General features: G+C 44.9%; 1 protein-coding gene across 1 annotated transcript in view; it reads left to right on the forward strand.

The window, feature by feature from the left end:
• rev3l (REV3 like, DNA directed polymerase zeta catalytic subunit) overlaps positions 1-16,880 on the forward strand; it is a 73,563-nt gene extending 56,683 nt beyond the window's left edge. The window contains exons 14-33 of the mRNA XM_070849122.1: positions 555-1,140; positions 1,219-1,540; positions 1,731-1,816; positions 2,060-2,185; positions 3,366-3,552; positions 3,695-3,806; positions 4,100-4,215; positions 5,169-5,287; positions 6,269-6,387; positions 6,702-6,843; positions 7,554-7,798; positions 9,052-9,160; positions 9,985-10,191; positions 10,547-10,656; positions 12,272-12,386; positions 12,517-12,654; positions 12,986-13,176; positions 13,684-13,930; positions 14,415-14,630; positions 15,928-16,880. Coding sequence (XP_070705223.1) covers positions 555-1,140; positions 1,219-1,540; positions 1,731-1,816; positions 2,060-2,185; positions 3,366-3,552; positions 3,695-3,806; positions 4,100-4,215; positions 5,169-5,287; positions 6,269-6,387; positions 6,702-6,843; positions 7,554-7,798; positions 9,052-9,160; positions 9,985-10,191; positions 10,547-10,656; positions 12,272-12,386; positions 12,517-12,654; positions 12,986-13,176; positions 13,684-13,930; positions 14,415-14,630; positions 15,928-16,068 — 3,634 coding nt within the window. The 3' untranslated portion in view covers positions 16,069-16,880. The remainder of the gene's footprint in view (positions 1-554; positions 1,141-1,218; positions 1,541-1,730; positions 1,817-2,059; positions 2,186-3,365; positions 3,553-3,694; positions 3,807-4,099; positions 4,216-5,168; positions 5,288-6,268; positions 6,388-6,701; positions 6,844-7,553; positions 7,799-9,051; positions 9,161-9,984; positions 10,192-10,546; positions 10,657-12,271; positions 12,387-12,516; positions 12,655-12,985; positions 13,177-13,683; positions 13,931-14,414; positions 14,631-15,927) is intronic.
• The last annotated feature ends 36 nt before the right edge of the window (positions 16,881-16,916 follow it).

Here is a 16,916-nt window from a genome sequence, read left to right on the forward strand (position 1 = left end):
GTATCGGTCAGGTTCGCTGACATTAATCAGTCCATTTTAGCCTCACTCAGATATGTATCTGCTAAAACATATGCCAATACAATATAAGTTGTGACTTCAAGGTACGCAGTGGAGCTTTTTACCATCGAGCCATGTCTTTTTAAGTATGTCCCATTTTGGTTATCATCCATGAGGATGCTCGTGCACAACATGTTTGTTGTGCATGAGCACATGTTCAATGGTGCATGATGCATTTTTATGAATGTAAACAGAATTTTTATGGAAATTGCAGCACGGCAATGCTAAAGATATGTTTTTAGAAGCTGCTTGGATTTTACTTTGTTTATCAAGTTTATCTTTCAACTGTAAAATATCCTGCTCAGTGTATTTCTGGACCCAAATTTTGGGAATTCTTAAATTCTCAAAAATCTGAATTATTTTGGCTTTAAGAGTATAGTATACAGTAACAGACTATAATAGTAACAATAATAATAAGTCACTCGAGTTTGCATAATTTTCCATTTCTGAAGTAATGTAAATAAGTCAGTAATTCCATTGCTCTGTCTTTTCTCAAGGGAGGTTGGTGGCCGTAAGTTAATGGTGGGTACCAGACTGGCTAAAGAGCTAGCAGAGTTCTGTGGGGACCTATCTTTAGAGGGCCTCCATTTCTGGAAGACGGCCTTCTCAGCCATGACACATCCCGCCAAGGCTATTACCTCATCTTCCCAAGCCGAGGCCTCAGGGGCAAATAAAGAGCAGTCCAAGCTTGACCCGTCCTCAGCCAGTGACAAGAAGGTCATCCTTCTGCCCTGCAAAAACCCACCAAGCCGAGAGCGAGTGCAGCTGTGGCTGAAAGCCAAGAAACAGTATGAGACTCTACAAAAAGGGAGAAGAGAGACAGGGCCGCTGAAGAAAGGGGCTGAGCTGGATGTGGAGGGGACCCCAAAGGGAACCCAGCAGCCAGCTGCTTCCTGTTGTCCAGCAGTCAATGTGGAGCTGTGTGAGCGACTCTCTAGTATCAGGACCCAAAGGAGAAAGAAACGCAACTTGTCCTTAATCATATCTCCCATGAAGAGTATAGGATCTCAATGTGTATCTACAGAGGTGAGTCCAGTTTCAGATAAAGGCAGTGTGGATATTCAGCAGGCGGATGGAGAAAAAGATGCTGCTGCTGATGATGATGGTGATGATGATGATGATGGTGATGATGATGATGATGATGATGATGATGATGATGATGATGATGATGATGATGAAAAAGCCCCCTCTTCGAAGTCCCCAGAGTTTTCTCCCTGGCAGCAGTCCTCTCAGCCCAGCCCCTCAGAGCCAGACCGACTCTGCGAAAATGAGCTAAGTGAAAACTCTCCACAACCATGGTCACCTCAGCTCTCTAACTCCCCGGAGAAACAAGGGGAGAATCTTAGTCCCTCACTCCGCCGTGCCTGTAACAGGGATGAGGGGAGCACTAGTCCCCACCTCCTTCACAGCACCCCCTTCTCAAGGAGGCGGCGGAGAAGCAAAGAAGATCTGGACCCGGTGTGCAGCACACCCATATCTCAGGGTAAGAAAACAGATACAGATCATAGGTAGAATGAAACTGCTGTCCTCCATAATGTGTAATATCAACTAATGAAAGCTGCATAATTGACTGCCAGGATTTAGAATTCATATTAGCTGATCAAATCTTTGGCATGCAATCCTGTTATTAATATTCATTTCCTCTGCTTTTCCTGTTCTTACTTCTGCTGCAGAGGATCCTGTTTCTCAGAGACTCCAGCAGAGGAGGAGAAGCCAAGCAGACCCACTGAGAAGAGTGTTGCTTACAACACAGATGAAGGTCAGACTCCAACTTGATCTCAGACCCAGCTTAATGAAATGACTCGAATACCAGTGTAGAGTCTGTGCATGTAGAGCCCCGTACGCACCTGATATTATGCCTCCAGCTCGTTTCTCAGAATAGTCAGTCCCTCTTTCACTTCAGTTGTCTGATTTTAGCATTAATGGGTTTTGCCCTTCAATGAATTTGCCTCTAGTGTCTTGTTCATTTTAGATATTTCTTCTGTACTCCTTTCTTCCACAGAACCAGTTTGCTGCTTTGAATGTGCCAAAGAAAGATAATTCCCAGATTGAAGGGCCCAGCATTGCTAACTCCTACGGCTTCAAAATCAGCATGCAAAACCTGCAGGATGCCAAAGCTCTGCACGAGGTGAGCTACACCACTTAGACTGAGTCTGAAGGCTGGGACCCTGTTTTTGCACCTTAAGGAGAGGCTATATCAGTTCAGTTATTTAGAGTATTATTCAATATGATTAATCCTCAAAGATTTGTTTAAGTTTTAAAGGGTTCTTAAACCTTAGAAATGACCTTTGGTTGAGCATACACACTGGGTTGCAGAGAGCACAGTAACCAGACAGCAGCCAAAGCCTTCACATCAGTTGTGAAAGCAACGGCCAGTGCTGGCTAAAAATGAGAACATTCCTCCACAAGTATCCTTGCTAATAAAAAAGGAGGAGGAGAGATAACAGGTTTCATTAGAGATGATTTAGTTTCAGACAAAATAAGGCCATATAAGAATGCATTAGTAAAATAAGCATCAGTTACTTACTAAATAGTAAGTAAGGGGCGAAATATTCAAGGCAGTGGTACCCTGCTGCCACTTAAAAAATGATGAGATGAAGGAATATTATTCAATAAGTAGAAGTTGACCTGACAGTACTGTGCAAAAGTTTTAGGCGAGTGTGTTTAGGTCAATTTACAAAATGCAAAGTGAGCAAACCAGCTTCACTGCTGTCTGCAGACACTCAGTATTGTTCTGCTCTCCAGCCCTTCAGTGAACTTCCTTCTGCTACAGCCAAATATTTCAAAGTTTGACTCATCAGTCGAGAGCACTTGCTGCCATTTTTCTGCTCCCCGGGTTCACTGAGAGTTAAAGGACAAATCCTGATCAAATAAGACTCCCAGATTCCTCCCAGTGGAGCTGGAGGCCAGAGTAATGCCATCCAGAGTACTTATGTTGTTAGAAAAGGTGTTTGGGGCCAAGCAGAATAACTTCAATTTTATCTGAGTTTAGCAGCAGAAAGTTGCTGCTCATCCAGGACTTTATGTCCTGAAGGCAGACTTGAAGTTTAGCCAACTGATTGGATTCATCTGGCTTTATTGATAAATATAGTTGGGTATCATCTGGAGTGCTTCCTGATAATATTACCCAGAGGAAGCATATATAAGCTAAATAGTATCAGTCCAAGCACCGAACCTTGTGGAACTCCGTGTCCAACATTAGTGTGGACAGAGGACTCATTGTTAACTTAACAAACTGAAATCCATCTGAGAAATAGGACTTAAACCAGCTTAGTTTTTTACATTTTTTTTTTGTATTCCCCCTAAAGGTCCAGTACCTCACACTGATGGGCATGGAGCTCCATGCGAGAACCAGACGTAACCTCGAGCCTGACCCCGAGTTTGACCCCATATGTGCCTTATTCTACTGCCTCAGTTCTGATGCTCCCCTGCCAGATGTAGACAGCACCCAGCTGACTGGTGCCATCGTGGTGGACCATCAAAGTTGTGACCGAGGTTAAAGCTCACTTTATCACTTCATCACACCGCTGCCGAAAGAGATGTTTGTTATAATGTGCACATATAAATGTGTGTTCATAATCACTTCATCAGTGTATGTACAGTTAGGCTGATGAATGTGTTTAAATGCCCTCAGCAGGTCACAGAGTAACAGCGCCCCTGCTGGTCAGGTCAGGCGTCTCCGGGCTGCAGGTGACATATGCCACTGATGAGAAGTTGCTGTTTCAGGAGCTGGTCACGATCATGAGAAGGTGTGTATGTTTGGCCAAGTAGTTGTTTGTAGATCTCCTTTATGCTGCTCCTGTTGAATGAGCAGTAATTGAGGGGGTTGCTACAGTTTTGCTAACAGCAGATATACAAAACTAGTGGTAGAGCATCATTCAAGAACTTTTCTGAGGCCAAATTTTTACTTCCTTCCTTCATACATGTAAGGAAAGGCAAAGACATTCTTTTTATTCTTTCTTTTTAAGATTATTAGGGTTATGAAACGCTAACCTAACTGGTCTATAGAAACTTTTGGCACTAACATGGCTGTGTCTGCCAGGTTTGACCCAGACATCCTGCTGGGATATGAGGTGCAGATGCGTTCCTGGGGCTACCTCCTCCAGCGGGCCGCAGCACTCGGAGTGGACCTGTGTCAGCAGCTGTCACGAGTGCCAGGTAGGGTCACCTGTTACCATTGCTGGGATGTTTGCTCCTCTGATAGTAAGCAAGCAGAGTTCCAAGCATGTGTAGAAATGCAGAAGGCCAAGTACTGGTTAGGCTGCATAGACAGTTTTTCTAAAATAAAATTAAAAATAAAAAAATAACTTTTTTTAAAGATGCACTTGCTGGTTTTATTTCAGCACCATCAAATTCTACATTTCCTTGCAGCTCACTGGTGGTAAAGCATGATTAATTTACGAAAAGCCTCTGTAAACATTATTAAAAATGTTGAAATTGAATATTAGGTCATCTTTTCATCATTGGGGTCCTTAGAACCAAAAGTTAATATTTGTCCCTTTGAAGTGGCAGTGATTTAAACTAAGCTGTGCTGTCGTCTGACACTGTGCATAGTGCACTTCTAAGAAACGTACCTGTATCTATTGAATAATCTTATATGAGAGAGAGTTATTTGCTGAGCTTGCCATTGTGTGCAGCATGCAACAGCAGAGTTCAGTCTGACATGTTCCACACAGTAAACCCAGCCCAGCTGGTACTCAACTATTTACTTCCTCTCTTTTTAGAAGAGGCTGTAGCACATCAAGGGAAATCCATAAATTGACTCTGGCAATGTATGGCATAGAAGCCCATTGCATGTGTGCAGGATTTTGCAGAAGTAATTGGCGGTCGATTATTGAATGTGACAGTTTGAGTCTGGCTGCTGAAAGTCATTAAGTCCCATCAGACTGAAGTTGTGTGAGTGCAAGTGTTGGTTTTTGAGAAATCTTTATTCCAGTCTGAGGAAAGTTTGCGTGTGCAGGCACTGAAAGTCCAATCATATGTGGCCCTTTTTCTGTGTGTCTACATGTGCACGAGAGCTTGTGTGCGTGTGTGTGGTAGCAGAATGGAGAGCCTCTGGCAGCTCCCCTCCTCCTGTGTAATTGGCTGTCTGTCTGGCTCGGTGTCCTCAGGTGACTCCAAGGAGAACCGCTTCGCTGCAGACAGGGATGAGTATGGAGCTGACACCATGACTGAGATCAACATCATTGGACGCATCACCCTCAATCTGTGGAGGATGATGAAGACTGAGGCAGGTGTCCCCTCCCACACACATACACACAGAAGTCTTGGCTTGTGACTTACTATCTTGTGGATGCTTGTGATCGTTCCTCTAGCCTTTCAGGCAGGATTCTCACCACTGTTTTTGAAGGCAGTTGTGCCAGTTGATTTTTATGAAATGTATAGACTGGGCGTTATTGAGAGCTTTTCATTGAACTATAAATCTATAAAACTATAAATGAATCCAATGAGTTATGGTTGTGGTTTTTTTTACTCTGTGGATTGAAGTGGGTTGGCATTCTTTAATGCTGTCCACATGGTGCCAGTCGTTTCTTCAGCTTCAGGCTCTGAGCTCAGTTGCTTTTTGATCAAAATGCTATTTTTGAACACACAGGAAACCCCACAGTCACAGGAGTAGCCTATGGTGGCTATCGGTGGCCAGTACTTAAATTCATATGTAACTATACTATAGCTAAACAGAAACGTGTGTGAGAGATGCAACAATTGGAAAAAAGGCTTTGGAGACTTTGGGGGAGTTTAATATTGGAGACATTTTATGAATCTTTAGGGGCGTTCATAGAAGCCATGGCGTTAGTAGAATATCATAAAGCAGTGGTTCATACCTGGGGGTGTGGAACTACTTGTTCTTACATGATAACATTTTTGTTTTTTCTTATAAAACACCTGGATCTAAAAATTCTTCAAACAGTCCAAGAAGGAAGAATCCTCTTTGGTTCAAACTGGTCCCTATAGACACTTTCATTTTAAAAGGTCACAAGTGTAACAAAGGTCATAAGAGATTCAGCATCATGCTTACAACAAGGAAAGCTGGGGCATTTTACAGTTTGCACACTTTGTAGGGCCATACTACAAACTGTTTTCCACCTGCTTTCACCCACTATTGTCTTAAACAGCCTTTCAGTCAGATGTTTTCCTCAAGTTGGATATCTCCATTACATTAGCAGGACTTCATCAGGGAGATCTAAGATATTACTTTTCCTTTTTCCTCCAGGTAACATTGAACAACTACACTTTTGAGAACGTGGCCTTCCATGTACTCCACCAGCGCTTTCCCATGTACAGCCCCCGCACGCTGTCTGACTGGTTTGACCACAACACCGACCTCTACAGGTTTGTGCCAGTACCAAACACACTTCATCAGGATGGGGTTTTGTAAACCACACGGCACAGTCTGTCTATCTTTATATGAACCATATAATGTGGCTTGGCCAGTAATTTTCCCCCATGAACAGAAACGGATGCACAGGAACACCAAAGCAATTTGCTTCAGAATAAATACTTTGTGCATATATGAATAGACTACCACACATACAATAAAAAGTGAGTGGAGCAGTAGAAGTCTGAGTGCCTATTACTCTTTAGTTTTCCATATGCTTTACTGTCCCTTTGTAAAGCATGTACGTGTGTTTGTCTGTGCTTGTTAGGTGGAAGATGGTGGACTACTACATAAGCCGTGTACGTGGCGCCATGCAGCTTCTTCAGCAGCATGACATCATCGGCAGAACCAGCGAGCTGGCCAGAGTGTTTGGGATTCAGTTCTTTCACGTATTAACCCGAGGATCGCAGGTACCAGCACACACATCATATGCTCTTGTCCACACTGCAGCCCCAAAGCTATCAGAGGGGTTGGAGTGGGTAAAACTGGTGACCCTGGCCCATGTGTAGGTCATGTTAATCCATCAGTGCTGAAAGTTCTCTTTGGCTCCACCGGGCTTTTTAGCCTCTTTTAGCTATTGTTTGTTTTTATGGGCTAGAACTATTTTGGTTCATTCACACAAACAAGTGAAAAAGCTGTGATAGGCCCACCGTGTGCTCCAGCTCCGTGCCATACTTTAGCAACATTTAGCAAAGAATCTGATATTTTTCTCAAGAGTTGATGTAGACTAAACAGGGAAACTGAACTTAGATTTGTTATGTCGCCATGAAGATGACTGAATGAATGCTAATGTTGCCCTGTGCTAGCTGGATGTGTTATTTTGCCAACACGTTTGACACTATTTCTTTAATATGTAAGAGCTGTTACAGCGTGTTGGCTCAAAACATTTTGCCCAACAGGGATCTAACATTTTTACATAGTATCACTTTAATAAATACTGTCCATACGTCATTCTGTCGATCTGGAGCCGCAGCAGTGTGGGGCTCTTTTACAAATCCATAAAGAAATAGATAAAGACTGAATAAATGGATGGAGTATGAGTTAATTTAAACATTGTAGAAATAAAGAAAAGCCACGTTTAGTTTAAAGTTTCTACCACAATACTTCTTTGTCCCTTCAGTACCGCGTTGAGTCCATGATGCTGCGTGTGGCCAAGCCGCTGAACTACATCCCTGTGACACCCAGCATTCAGCAGCGAGCCCAGCAGAGGGCGCCGCAGTGCATTCCCCTGGTGATGGAGCCTGAGTCGCGTTTCTACAGTAACTCAGTGATTGTACTGGACTTTCAGTCGCTCTATCCCTCCATTGTCATCGCATACAACTACTGCTACTCCACCTGCCTCGGCCACGTGGACAGCCTGGGAACGTAAGGACATGACGGGCCCACACACCCACAGCGTGTTCTCCAACCTGCTTAGGTTGCATGTCTGCCAGAAAAGTCTCCTTCTAGCACTGCCTTCTTCCCCTCATTATTTTTAATGGAACAGACACGCTGAGAGCTCTGCATGTTGTTCACAGCTCAGAGCAGCGAGCACTGCAAGCTAGGATATATTCCAATTTTTTCTCCGGGATCACTGTAGTTGCATAGCAACAGCAGGAGCCATGAACACTTCTTTCCAACATTCATATGTCTGCTACGCCAAGGTAAAAGGGAAAAAAAGAGTAGCTTCATTCTTCATGTTCTCAACAGAGTAGAAAGTGGCAAATTAGCTTGGGGATTGGGTGGGAATGTCAGAATATCCAAATCAACTGCAGCACCTCAGATTCAGTACGAATGTATCTTCTGCTTCCTGTGTTTGATTAATTTACAGGCATTTTTAACATTTAATGATTATACCTGCCTGGCTTTTTCAGTGTCTTGCTACATTCACATTTGAAAACCCAATACTTGAACAATCTCACAACATGTTAGATTAGAAGTGGTGGTTCTGACATTGGGGCACTGGGACTCTCAGCAGGCAGTCAACTCTCCCTTCAACTCCAAAAAACGCTGACAAGCAAAACCCACATTTTTGAATGTTGAAATGTTTTTTCTGGCCCAGTGCTAAAATGATCAGTGGGTTAAATGATTTGATGATCAGTTGAGAGATCATCAGCAGCTTAACATTTGCTGGCTCCAGCAGCTGCAACGTGAGAATATGCAGTATATCATTGTAAACAGAACATCTGTGAGTTTTGGACCATCAGTTGACAGAACAAGACACCCAGTGGACTTCGCTAAATTGCGATGGACACATTTTCAGTATTTTCAAACATTTTATAGACTTTAGTGATGCTGTAAAGTTAACTAGAGTAGAGTCTCATCACAGACTGCACATGTCCACCAGAGAGGGATCTTCCCAGAGGACTAGAGGAGTCCAACTGTCTGCCAATTCTCCAAAAAGGAAACACTAGTCTGTTTGAGTGGTGTAGCCCTTTTATCCTGATGAGTTTTAGATCAGATTTGACCTGTGCGGGTCGTGTCAAAGCTGCAGTGGTAGGAGTGTTTCTGTTTGGCTTTTACCTCCCACCAGTACAGTGTGGTCACAGCTGCGCTCTCTGGTGGAGCTCTGAAGACCACTCTCACACACTGTGTTCTGCATGATTCCATCTCTTGACTCTGATGCATCTCTGTTTCAGGCCAGATGAGTTCAAGTTCGGCTGCACCTCTCTGCGGGTTCCTCCTGATCTCCTCTACCGGCTCCGCAATGACATCACCGTGTCACCCAACGGCATCGCCTTTGTCAAGGTACAGCACCCCCTGACCCTCCACGCTGATGAGATTTCACCCAGCACTTACCGTTGTCCTGGAAGAACACTCTGTCCGATGAATTATCTCTCTGAGTCCTCCAGCGGTGCAGGCTTATCGAGGGTCATTAGCTGCTGTGACGGCCGAGCATGTCTATAGAAAGCCCACTTCATGCTCTACTTCCCTCCATTCATCTTTTTCATTCATTCACTCACTGCTCCACACTCCCTGGCTTCAGTCCCGCAGTCTCATTACATAACACAAAACACACACACACACACACACACACACACACACACACACAGTCACAGTACAGTGAACACTGATGTGTAATCTAATGAGGTTATTAAAAAGCACAGAGGGACCAGGAAGAATGAGGTTTGGTCTGGATCTTGCTGAAGTGGCCGGCTTTAGTTTTGATTGTGGACTCTGTCCCTGTGTCCTACATTGACGATGATGATGTACTTGTGAGGTCGTCAATCAAACTATGACTTTAGAGCACCGTTGCCAAACTTTACAAAGACAAAGCAAGATGTTTTTGATTCTTATTTTTTTTAGTTTTTATCTCCCTGGAGCTGCTGCACTACAATCTGCTTTTTAGTTTTTGCAGTTGTGATTAGCACCTTTTTTTCTGCATTGCACTGAGAGTTTTGTAGTAGGCACACTGACTATTTTGGTTAATGTAACTATCAGTACTAATGTGTGTCCAACTTTCAGACTACAAATGTGAAGAAAGAAAATCCCGAAGTATCACTCTCTGTGATGCTTTTGCTAGTTGTGTCCTAGTTTGTACGTGTGCTCATTCCCTTATTGTCCGTGTCCAGTCCTCAGTACGTAAGGGAGTCCTGCCCAGCATGCTGGAGGAAATCCTAAACACACGGATCATGGTGAAGCAGTCGATGAAAACCTACAAGCAGGACAAGGCCCTGACAAAGCTGCTGGACGCCCGGCAGCTGGGACTCAAGCTCATCGCCAACGTCACCTTCGGCTACGCCGCCGCCAACTACTCTGGACGCATGCCCAGCGTGGAGGTAAGCTCATCAAAGGTTACTATCAGCTGTCTGGGATGGGAAGGCCGCTAACAGAGTCCCCAGACAGTCTGTCCAAGACTAGGACAGAAGCTCTGTTGGTTATGTTTTCAAATCCCAAATACCACCATATTTAAAGCCATCTGTGGCTCTTTTGGAGCAGTGCAGTGGATGTAACACCACATATTTTCAGGGGAAATATGAGTTCCATTTCTCGTGGTCTTGCAAATCTAAAATGATCTGAATCATGATTCCCTCAACAAAAAAAAATGCAAACTTAGTTTGTGTAAAACAAGAACCACTGCTCAAATCTCTTACTGCCGTTTTTTTTCATAAACGTCTCACCTGTCGTTTCCAGGTTGGAGACAGCATCGTCCACAAGGCAAGAGAAACTCTGGAGAGAGCCATCAAGCTGGTCAATGACACTAAGAAATGGGGAGCGCGTGTTGTGTACGGAGACACTGACAGGTGGGCACAACTTGGCACTTTTGCCTTATGTTTGGAGATCCAGAGTCCCTGTCCCACCATCAAAGCAGCAGGTCAGGCAGGAACACACATGATACATGCTCATAGAGACACGACCTCATGTCAGCCTAAAGCTACAACTGACACCCTTTTTAATAATTCCCGTTTGCCGTCTCTCGCGCTGTGTGAACACTGCGGGCAGCTCTGTCGCTGTGTCACTACGTTCTGATGATGTGAGAGCCTCTGATAGCACCTGCACCGCAGCGTTCTCATGGAGCTCCAACACTTTCAACAATCACATTACAGCTTTTAGGATTTTGACTACTAGCTTAAAGGCACTAATTCATTCATAGTATCACGAGCTGAATCTCCTGTATTTTCCAAGCAGTGATTTGGGGTTTTTTGTCTGTGGTCTTTCAATCATAACGACTGTTAAACCTGCAGAAATCTCATTTTCCCACAAAGGAGATCTAGGTTTGTATTTATCAGAAGGAAAGAAGGAAATCAGCAGGAAGTGACAAATATTTGGTCCCAATTTCAGGCTCAAGTTGATTGATATTACAATAGGAGAGCTCTACTGGAGTCCTCACCTGTTAGGAGACTGAGGTCAAGCCGAGACTTTCTGTGGGAGGTGTTTGTGGAACGCGTGGTGATGAAAAAATGTTCCATGAAAACCTCCTCATGACACTTTTTGGCAACAGAGAAAAGGCTTTTTGTTTTGTAGAGTTGGGCCTGTAACTGCTGACAGCTGTGGCAGAAATAAGGCAAACATATAAATCATGCCAATATTCATCTCGTTGCAGGGTTTTCAGTACTGGCATATTTCACAGCTGAAAAGTAACAGTGTTTGCACTGCTAGAGGCATGGCTGGGGGGGTGACGAGGGGGCGATGCCGGTCGGCCCTTCGGTCCGCACTAAACTATAACTGCTGTTTGATGAGGTCCCGCGAAACTTTGTGCACATTCGTGATCCCCAGAGGATGACTCCTCCAGTGATGCTCTAACTAGTCCTTGTTCCTGTGTGTTCACTTCCACTGTGAACATCAGTCTGACCGTCTATTGGACTGAGAACACTCAGTGCTTCATTCATGTTTCCCAGATGATGTTCACTGTATGGAATGACTTTGGTGAGTCCCTGATCTTTCCTCCAGCACCACTCTGAGGTTTTCTTTTAAGGTTTTGAATGAAAGATTCAGACAGCTGGGCGGATTGTCATGAAGCTTTGTGCAGACATGTTTGCATCAGGATGAACTAGAGTAAGTTAAAACTATACTATACTAGAACTGTCATAACCAACTCCTCCCCACAAGTGTTAGCATGCTAACACTCTGGACTAAAATACTGAATACGATGAACATTCTACCTGCTTAACATCAGTACTGCAAGTAAGCATGCTGAGGTTAGCATTTAGCTCTGGGAACATTGCCAGGGTTTAACTAATTTAAATGACTTATCAACGAGCTTTTGGCTAATGATTAACTGTCACAAATGCAAACATGCAGCATATATTGTAATGATATTGCAGGTATTAATTTATCGGCGGTTGACGATGTATATCGACGGCCTGACAGACGACCGGAGGCACTGAGAGCTGCTGTTGTGTCTGTTCTGTTCTGCAGCATGTTTGTTTTGCTGAAGGGAGCCACCAAAGAGCAGGCCTTCAGGATCGGCAACGAAATCGCAGAGGCAGTGACTGCAACCAATCCCAAGCCAGTCAAGCTCAAGTTTGAGAAGGTAGTGCTCCCCCAACACACACACACACACACACACACACAGAAGCCTCTCTGGTAATGTCTTTGCACTTTGATTAGGAGTTGTCAGTCTGTGCCAATGTTCTCTTTGTGTGTGTGTGGTGTGTCACCAGGTGTACCTGCCATGCGTGCTGCAGACAAAGAAGCGCTACGTGGGCTATATGTATGAGAGCCTTGACCAAAAGGAGCCTGTATTTGACGCCAAAGGGATCGAGACTGTGCGCCGCGACGGCTGCCCTGCTGTTTCCAAGGTAACAGGCAAACCAACCAGCCTCCTTCCTCCCCAGTTTCACTGTGTTCTACACCAATCACTGCCACACCAGCTTTCTTCCCGCTCTCATTTACTCCAACTGCTTCACACGTGTCAATCAGGGGAATGGGCTCAGCCTGCTTAGGGACATGGCTGAGATGATTCTGCCGTGTCGGCTGAGTCATACACAGCAATCTCTCAGAATCAAATTAAACAGCAAGTCCTTCCTGCATTTGTGCTTTTGTTATTTTTCACATGAGTCCTGTTTTATTTGAACCTCCCATGTTTATTCTGTCCCCATCTGTCATGTCATTATCGTGCGCTCTCCCCAGATTCTGGAGCGTTCCATTAAGCTGCTGTTTGAGACTCGGGACATCAGCCAGGTGAAACAGTTCGTTCAGCATCAGTGTGTCAAGGTTTTGGACGGCCGGGCCAGCATGCAGGACCTGACCTTTGCCAAGGAGTACCGGGGCAGTGGCTCATACCGGCCTGGAGCCTGCGTGCCGGCCCTGGAGCTTACCAGGTGTGTGTGTGTGTGTGTGTGTGTGTGTGAGAGAGAGACAGCACATTGTTAGTGGACATTTGCAGATAAGCCAATAAACTAAAAGACAGACAAAGTTCTTAGTTTCACTTGGATGAATGTTTGCTTGTGTGTGTGTGTGTGAGAGAGCTTGCTGTCAACTACAGTTACAGTAGTCAGTGTGAATCCAATTACTTCTTCCCCACAGTGCTCATTGTCTGGCTGCACTAGCCTGCATGTACAGTACCTGAGTCTGTTGCTAAGCAACCCAGCTCTTAATGGGTGGAAAAAAAAAAAAATCAGATTTCAGAGGGAAATATTCAGACTCATTCATGAGCACTAGTACAGTTTATCTCGTGTACTTATCGAGCGGGTTGACTCACAATGTTTGTGAATTCATCCCAAAGTGTTGTTGGTAGCAGCTCCACAGTGATTATCTGCTTTAGAGCAGAGGTCAAACAGAAGCTTCTGAGGTTCAGCAGTTCCGATCAGTGTTTTTGTTCCTCTCAGACGTATGATGGCGCACGACCGTCGCCTGGAGCCACGAGTGGGTGAGCGGGTGCCCTACGTGGTTGTGTACGGGATGCCCGGCGTGCCCCTCATCCAGCTGGTGCGACGGCCCGTGGAGGTGCTGCAGGACCCGAGCCTCCGCCTCAACGCCACCTACTACATCACCAAGCAGATCCTGCCGCCGCTGGCCCGCATGTTCCAGCTGATTGGAGTGGACGTATTCAGCTGGTACCAGGAGCTCCCCAGGGTGAGAATGAACTCCTGGTTAATTACCATCATGGCTGAGCAGTAAGTGACTGCTGAAGTCAGAGACGGAGAGGACTGGTCTATTGCTTCAATCCAATTCAAAAGAACAGCAGATTTTCAGAAGCTCTTTTGGTTGGCTGTGTTCAGAGCAGAGAGAACAAAGGATGAAGAGAGAATCTCTCTTGTGCGTCCTGCTGAGGATCAAATGAGAATCATCAGCACTGCTGCCTCAGTCTTTGTGTCAACACTGAAATCAGGGTTTGCTGACGGAGCACACATGCCATCTGCTGGTGGAGCTGAGCACAGACTTAATCAAAATAATGAATGACCACTGATTTGACGCAACAACTTCCCAATGTAATCCCACTCTCCAGTCCACTAAATAGTCCATAAAAATATGCTCTTTGACAGTAAAACCCATTCAGACTCCTGTGAACAATCCTGTCAGTGAGTTTTCATGTATTGCTTCTTGTCTCTGCGCACAGATCCAGAAGGCGTCCTGCTCTTCTGCGGTGGGTGGAGACGAAGTGGGCCGGAAGGGAACCATTTCCCAGTACTTCACCACGCTGCACTGCCCCGTGTGTGACGAGCTAACCCAGCTGGGCGTGTGCTCGCGGTGCCGCACTGAGCCCCAGCGTGTGGCAGTCACTCTCTACCAGGACATCAGACAGTGGGAGAGTCAGCAAGACCAGCTGCTGAAGGTGAGGGGGGGGGCGTGTGGAGGACACTGCTCAGAACAAAAATATTCTTGCTTTAAGTTAAAAAAATAAAATACTTAATAATAGAAGTAAAAACCTGAATATTTTTATGCCCTTAAGTTTCTTTCTTAACATTCTTCACGAGGCGGCCCGTGGTCTTGTGATTAAAGTTTCTAGTGTCCCTCATTTATGTGAAGCATTCATCAAAAGCAGGCAGTGACTCCTCTGAAGGCCAATGAAGCCTCCTGTTTCTGTTGGTGCACCCCTGATGGCAGCAAACACAACTGGGGAGACTCTGGCTTTGGTTTATGTAACCACTACAATGAATGAGGAAAAGGACCTGTTTCCTTTCAGCGGTTGTTGTTGCCTTGTTCTTTGAAGTACAATAATTCCACTTGACTAAATTTGAAGTGTGTAAATTGGCCCAGTGCTTCTCTGACTGACCGCCCGACATCAGCCAGTGTTTCATAATCCTCCTCTGTGTGAGTGAAGATCTCTTTCCCACACATTTGTTGAAGGTTCAGTTACACGATAGAACGTTGGCTGACTGTGCACCTCTTGGCAAATTCAAATCAGACCCCACTTTGTTCTCCTTGTTCTTAAAACAACTATCTCTTTAACCAACCATAAAACCCTGTTTGAACGATGGATCGTTCCAAACTGGAGAACATCCTGACTTCTATTGAGGGACATGGAAGAGCTTTCGTCCATTTCTCCTGTCTCTCTGGAGCGCTCCAGACTTAGTGTTGGTCACACCTTTACGTGACAGTAAAGACCTCTATTGGCCCGAAGAGGGCAGCAAGATCTTTCCTACAGTATTGCATTTGGTAACGCCAGCACCCCCCCAGTTGTGTTGGCTGTGTAGGTTTGTTTGGGGCTTGTTCCTCTTCCACAGAGTCTGTAATCACTTTAAGGAATGTTGACTGAAGTGTAATTAACACTGACTGCTAACTTCTCAGTCCACAACCTTATTGCTGCTCGTAGGGCTGGACCATGTGGGTGACCTCCAGTCACTGGTGTAGATGACAATCTATGTGGCAAATGTGCCACATCGTTACAATATGAATAAATGTATGAATAAATGTAAGTATGTAAGACTTTGTGTTCACTTCCTCATAACAGTAACAAGTCTTTGTCCATACTGACCTTTGACCTTTGTTGAGCCTCAGAAACAAAACAGTGCTTTCACTTTTAGCTGGAAGGGCAGGAAAGGTAAAAAATGTACCACAGCCTTGACAGTATGTGATTTCAGTCTTCACCCAGCGTTTGTGTGTGTGTGTGTGTGTGTGTGTGTGTGCAGATCTGCAGGAACTGCTGTAGTTGTGCAGAGCGGCAGGTGTCCTGTGTGTCCCTGGACTGTCCCGTCCTCTACAAGCTGTCCCGGGTCAACCGACAGCTCTCCAAGGCTCCCTACCTCCGACAGCTGCTGGAGCAGTTCTGATTGGCTCCTGAACCCCGGAGCTCCCTGCTGATTTGGTGCTAATTGCTGCCCCCCCCCCCCCCCCCCTTATTGTCCATTCAGTTGTAATAGTTTAAATGGTGCTTTGTTCGAACCCTGTTGGGTTTTTCATTTTGTCTTGTAACTGTTACTAAGTATTTCTCTGCGTGTGCTGAATGTCTGGTTTGAGACATTCAGCAGCACCCCCCCCCCCCCAGCTTGTGTTTGTCGTCATGCTTGTTTGCTGCCATCTCCATTAGCTGCCATGGGCAAAGTGAAGCTGGTGTCTTTGGCAACACAGCGACAGGCCGCCTGTCGTGGACCTGAGAGCAGTCCAATCAAGGATGATGTGTTGTATCTTCTGTGCGCTGTAGCAGTTTGAAGTCTTTGCTTTTTAAGGAGCTTCCTTCCAAATCTCAAGACAAACATTTAAACCACTAATTCACTTTTCCTCATTTTTATATCGACTGCAGTCTTATTGTAAATAGTTCCTGTATAGCTCCATCTATAATCTCACTGAGCATTAACATTAAAAACCTAAAGTTCCGGCCAGGAATGCAGTCAAATCTATGCATTCTGCTCAAGGATGCCATCTTTAATGTTTCTTTGAACCTTGATTGTATCGATGTCCATTTTGGCAGATTTGACACTTCAGACTCTGTACAGAGTGGAAACTGGAAACAATTTCAGTTTTTTAAAACAAAATCTGGGACTGTTGCAATACTGTATTTTGATAATTTATGTCATGAAGAGTCTATTGTTTCCTTGTGCATATATGGTTTTGTGTACGTTTGTGGAAAGAAACAATCATCATCAAACCACGTCGAGATCTGATCTTCAATTCCCCACAC

Source organism: Pempheris klunzingeri, chromosome 18 (assembly GCF_042242105.1).
Source record: "Pempheris klunzingeri isolate RE-2024b chromosome 18, fPemKlu1.hap1, whole genome shotgun sequence".
In the NCBI taxonomy this organism is placed as follows: domain Eukaryota; kingdom Metazoa; phylum Chordata; class Actinopteri; order Acropomatiformes; family Pempheridae; genus Pempheris; species Pempheris klunzingeri.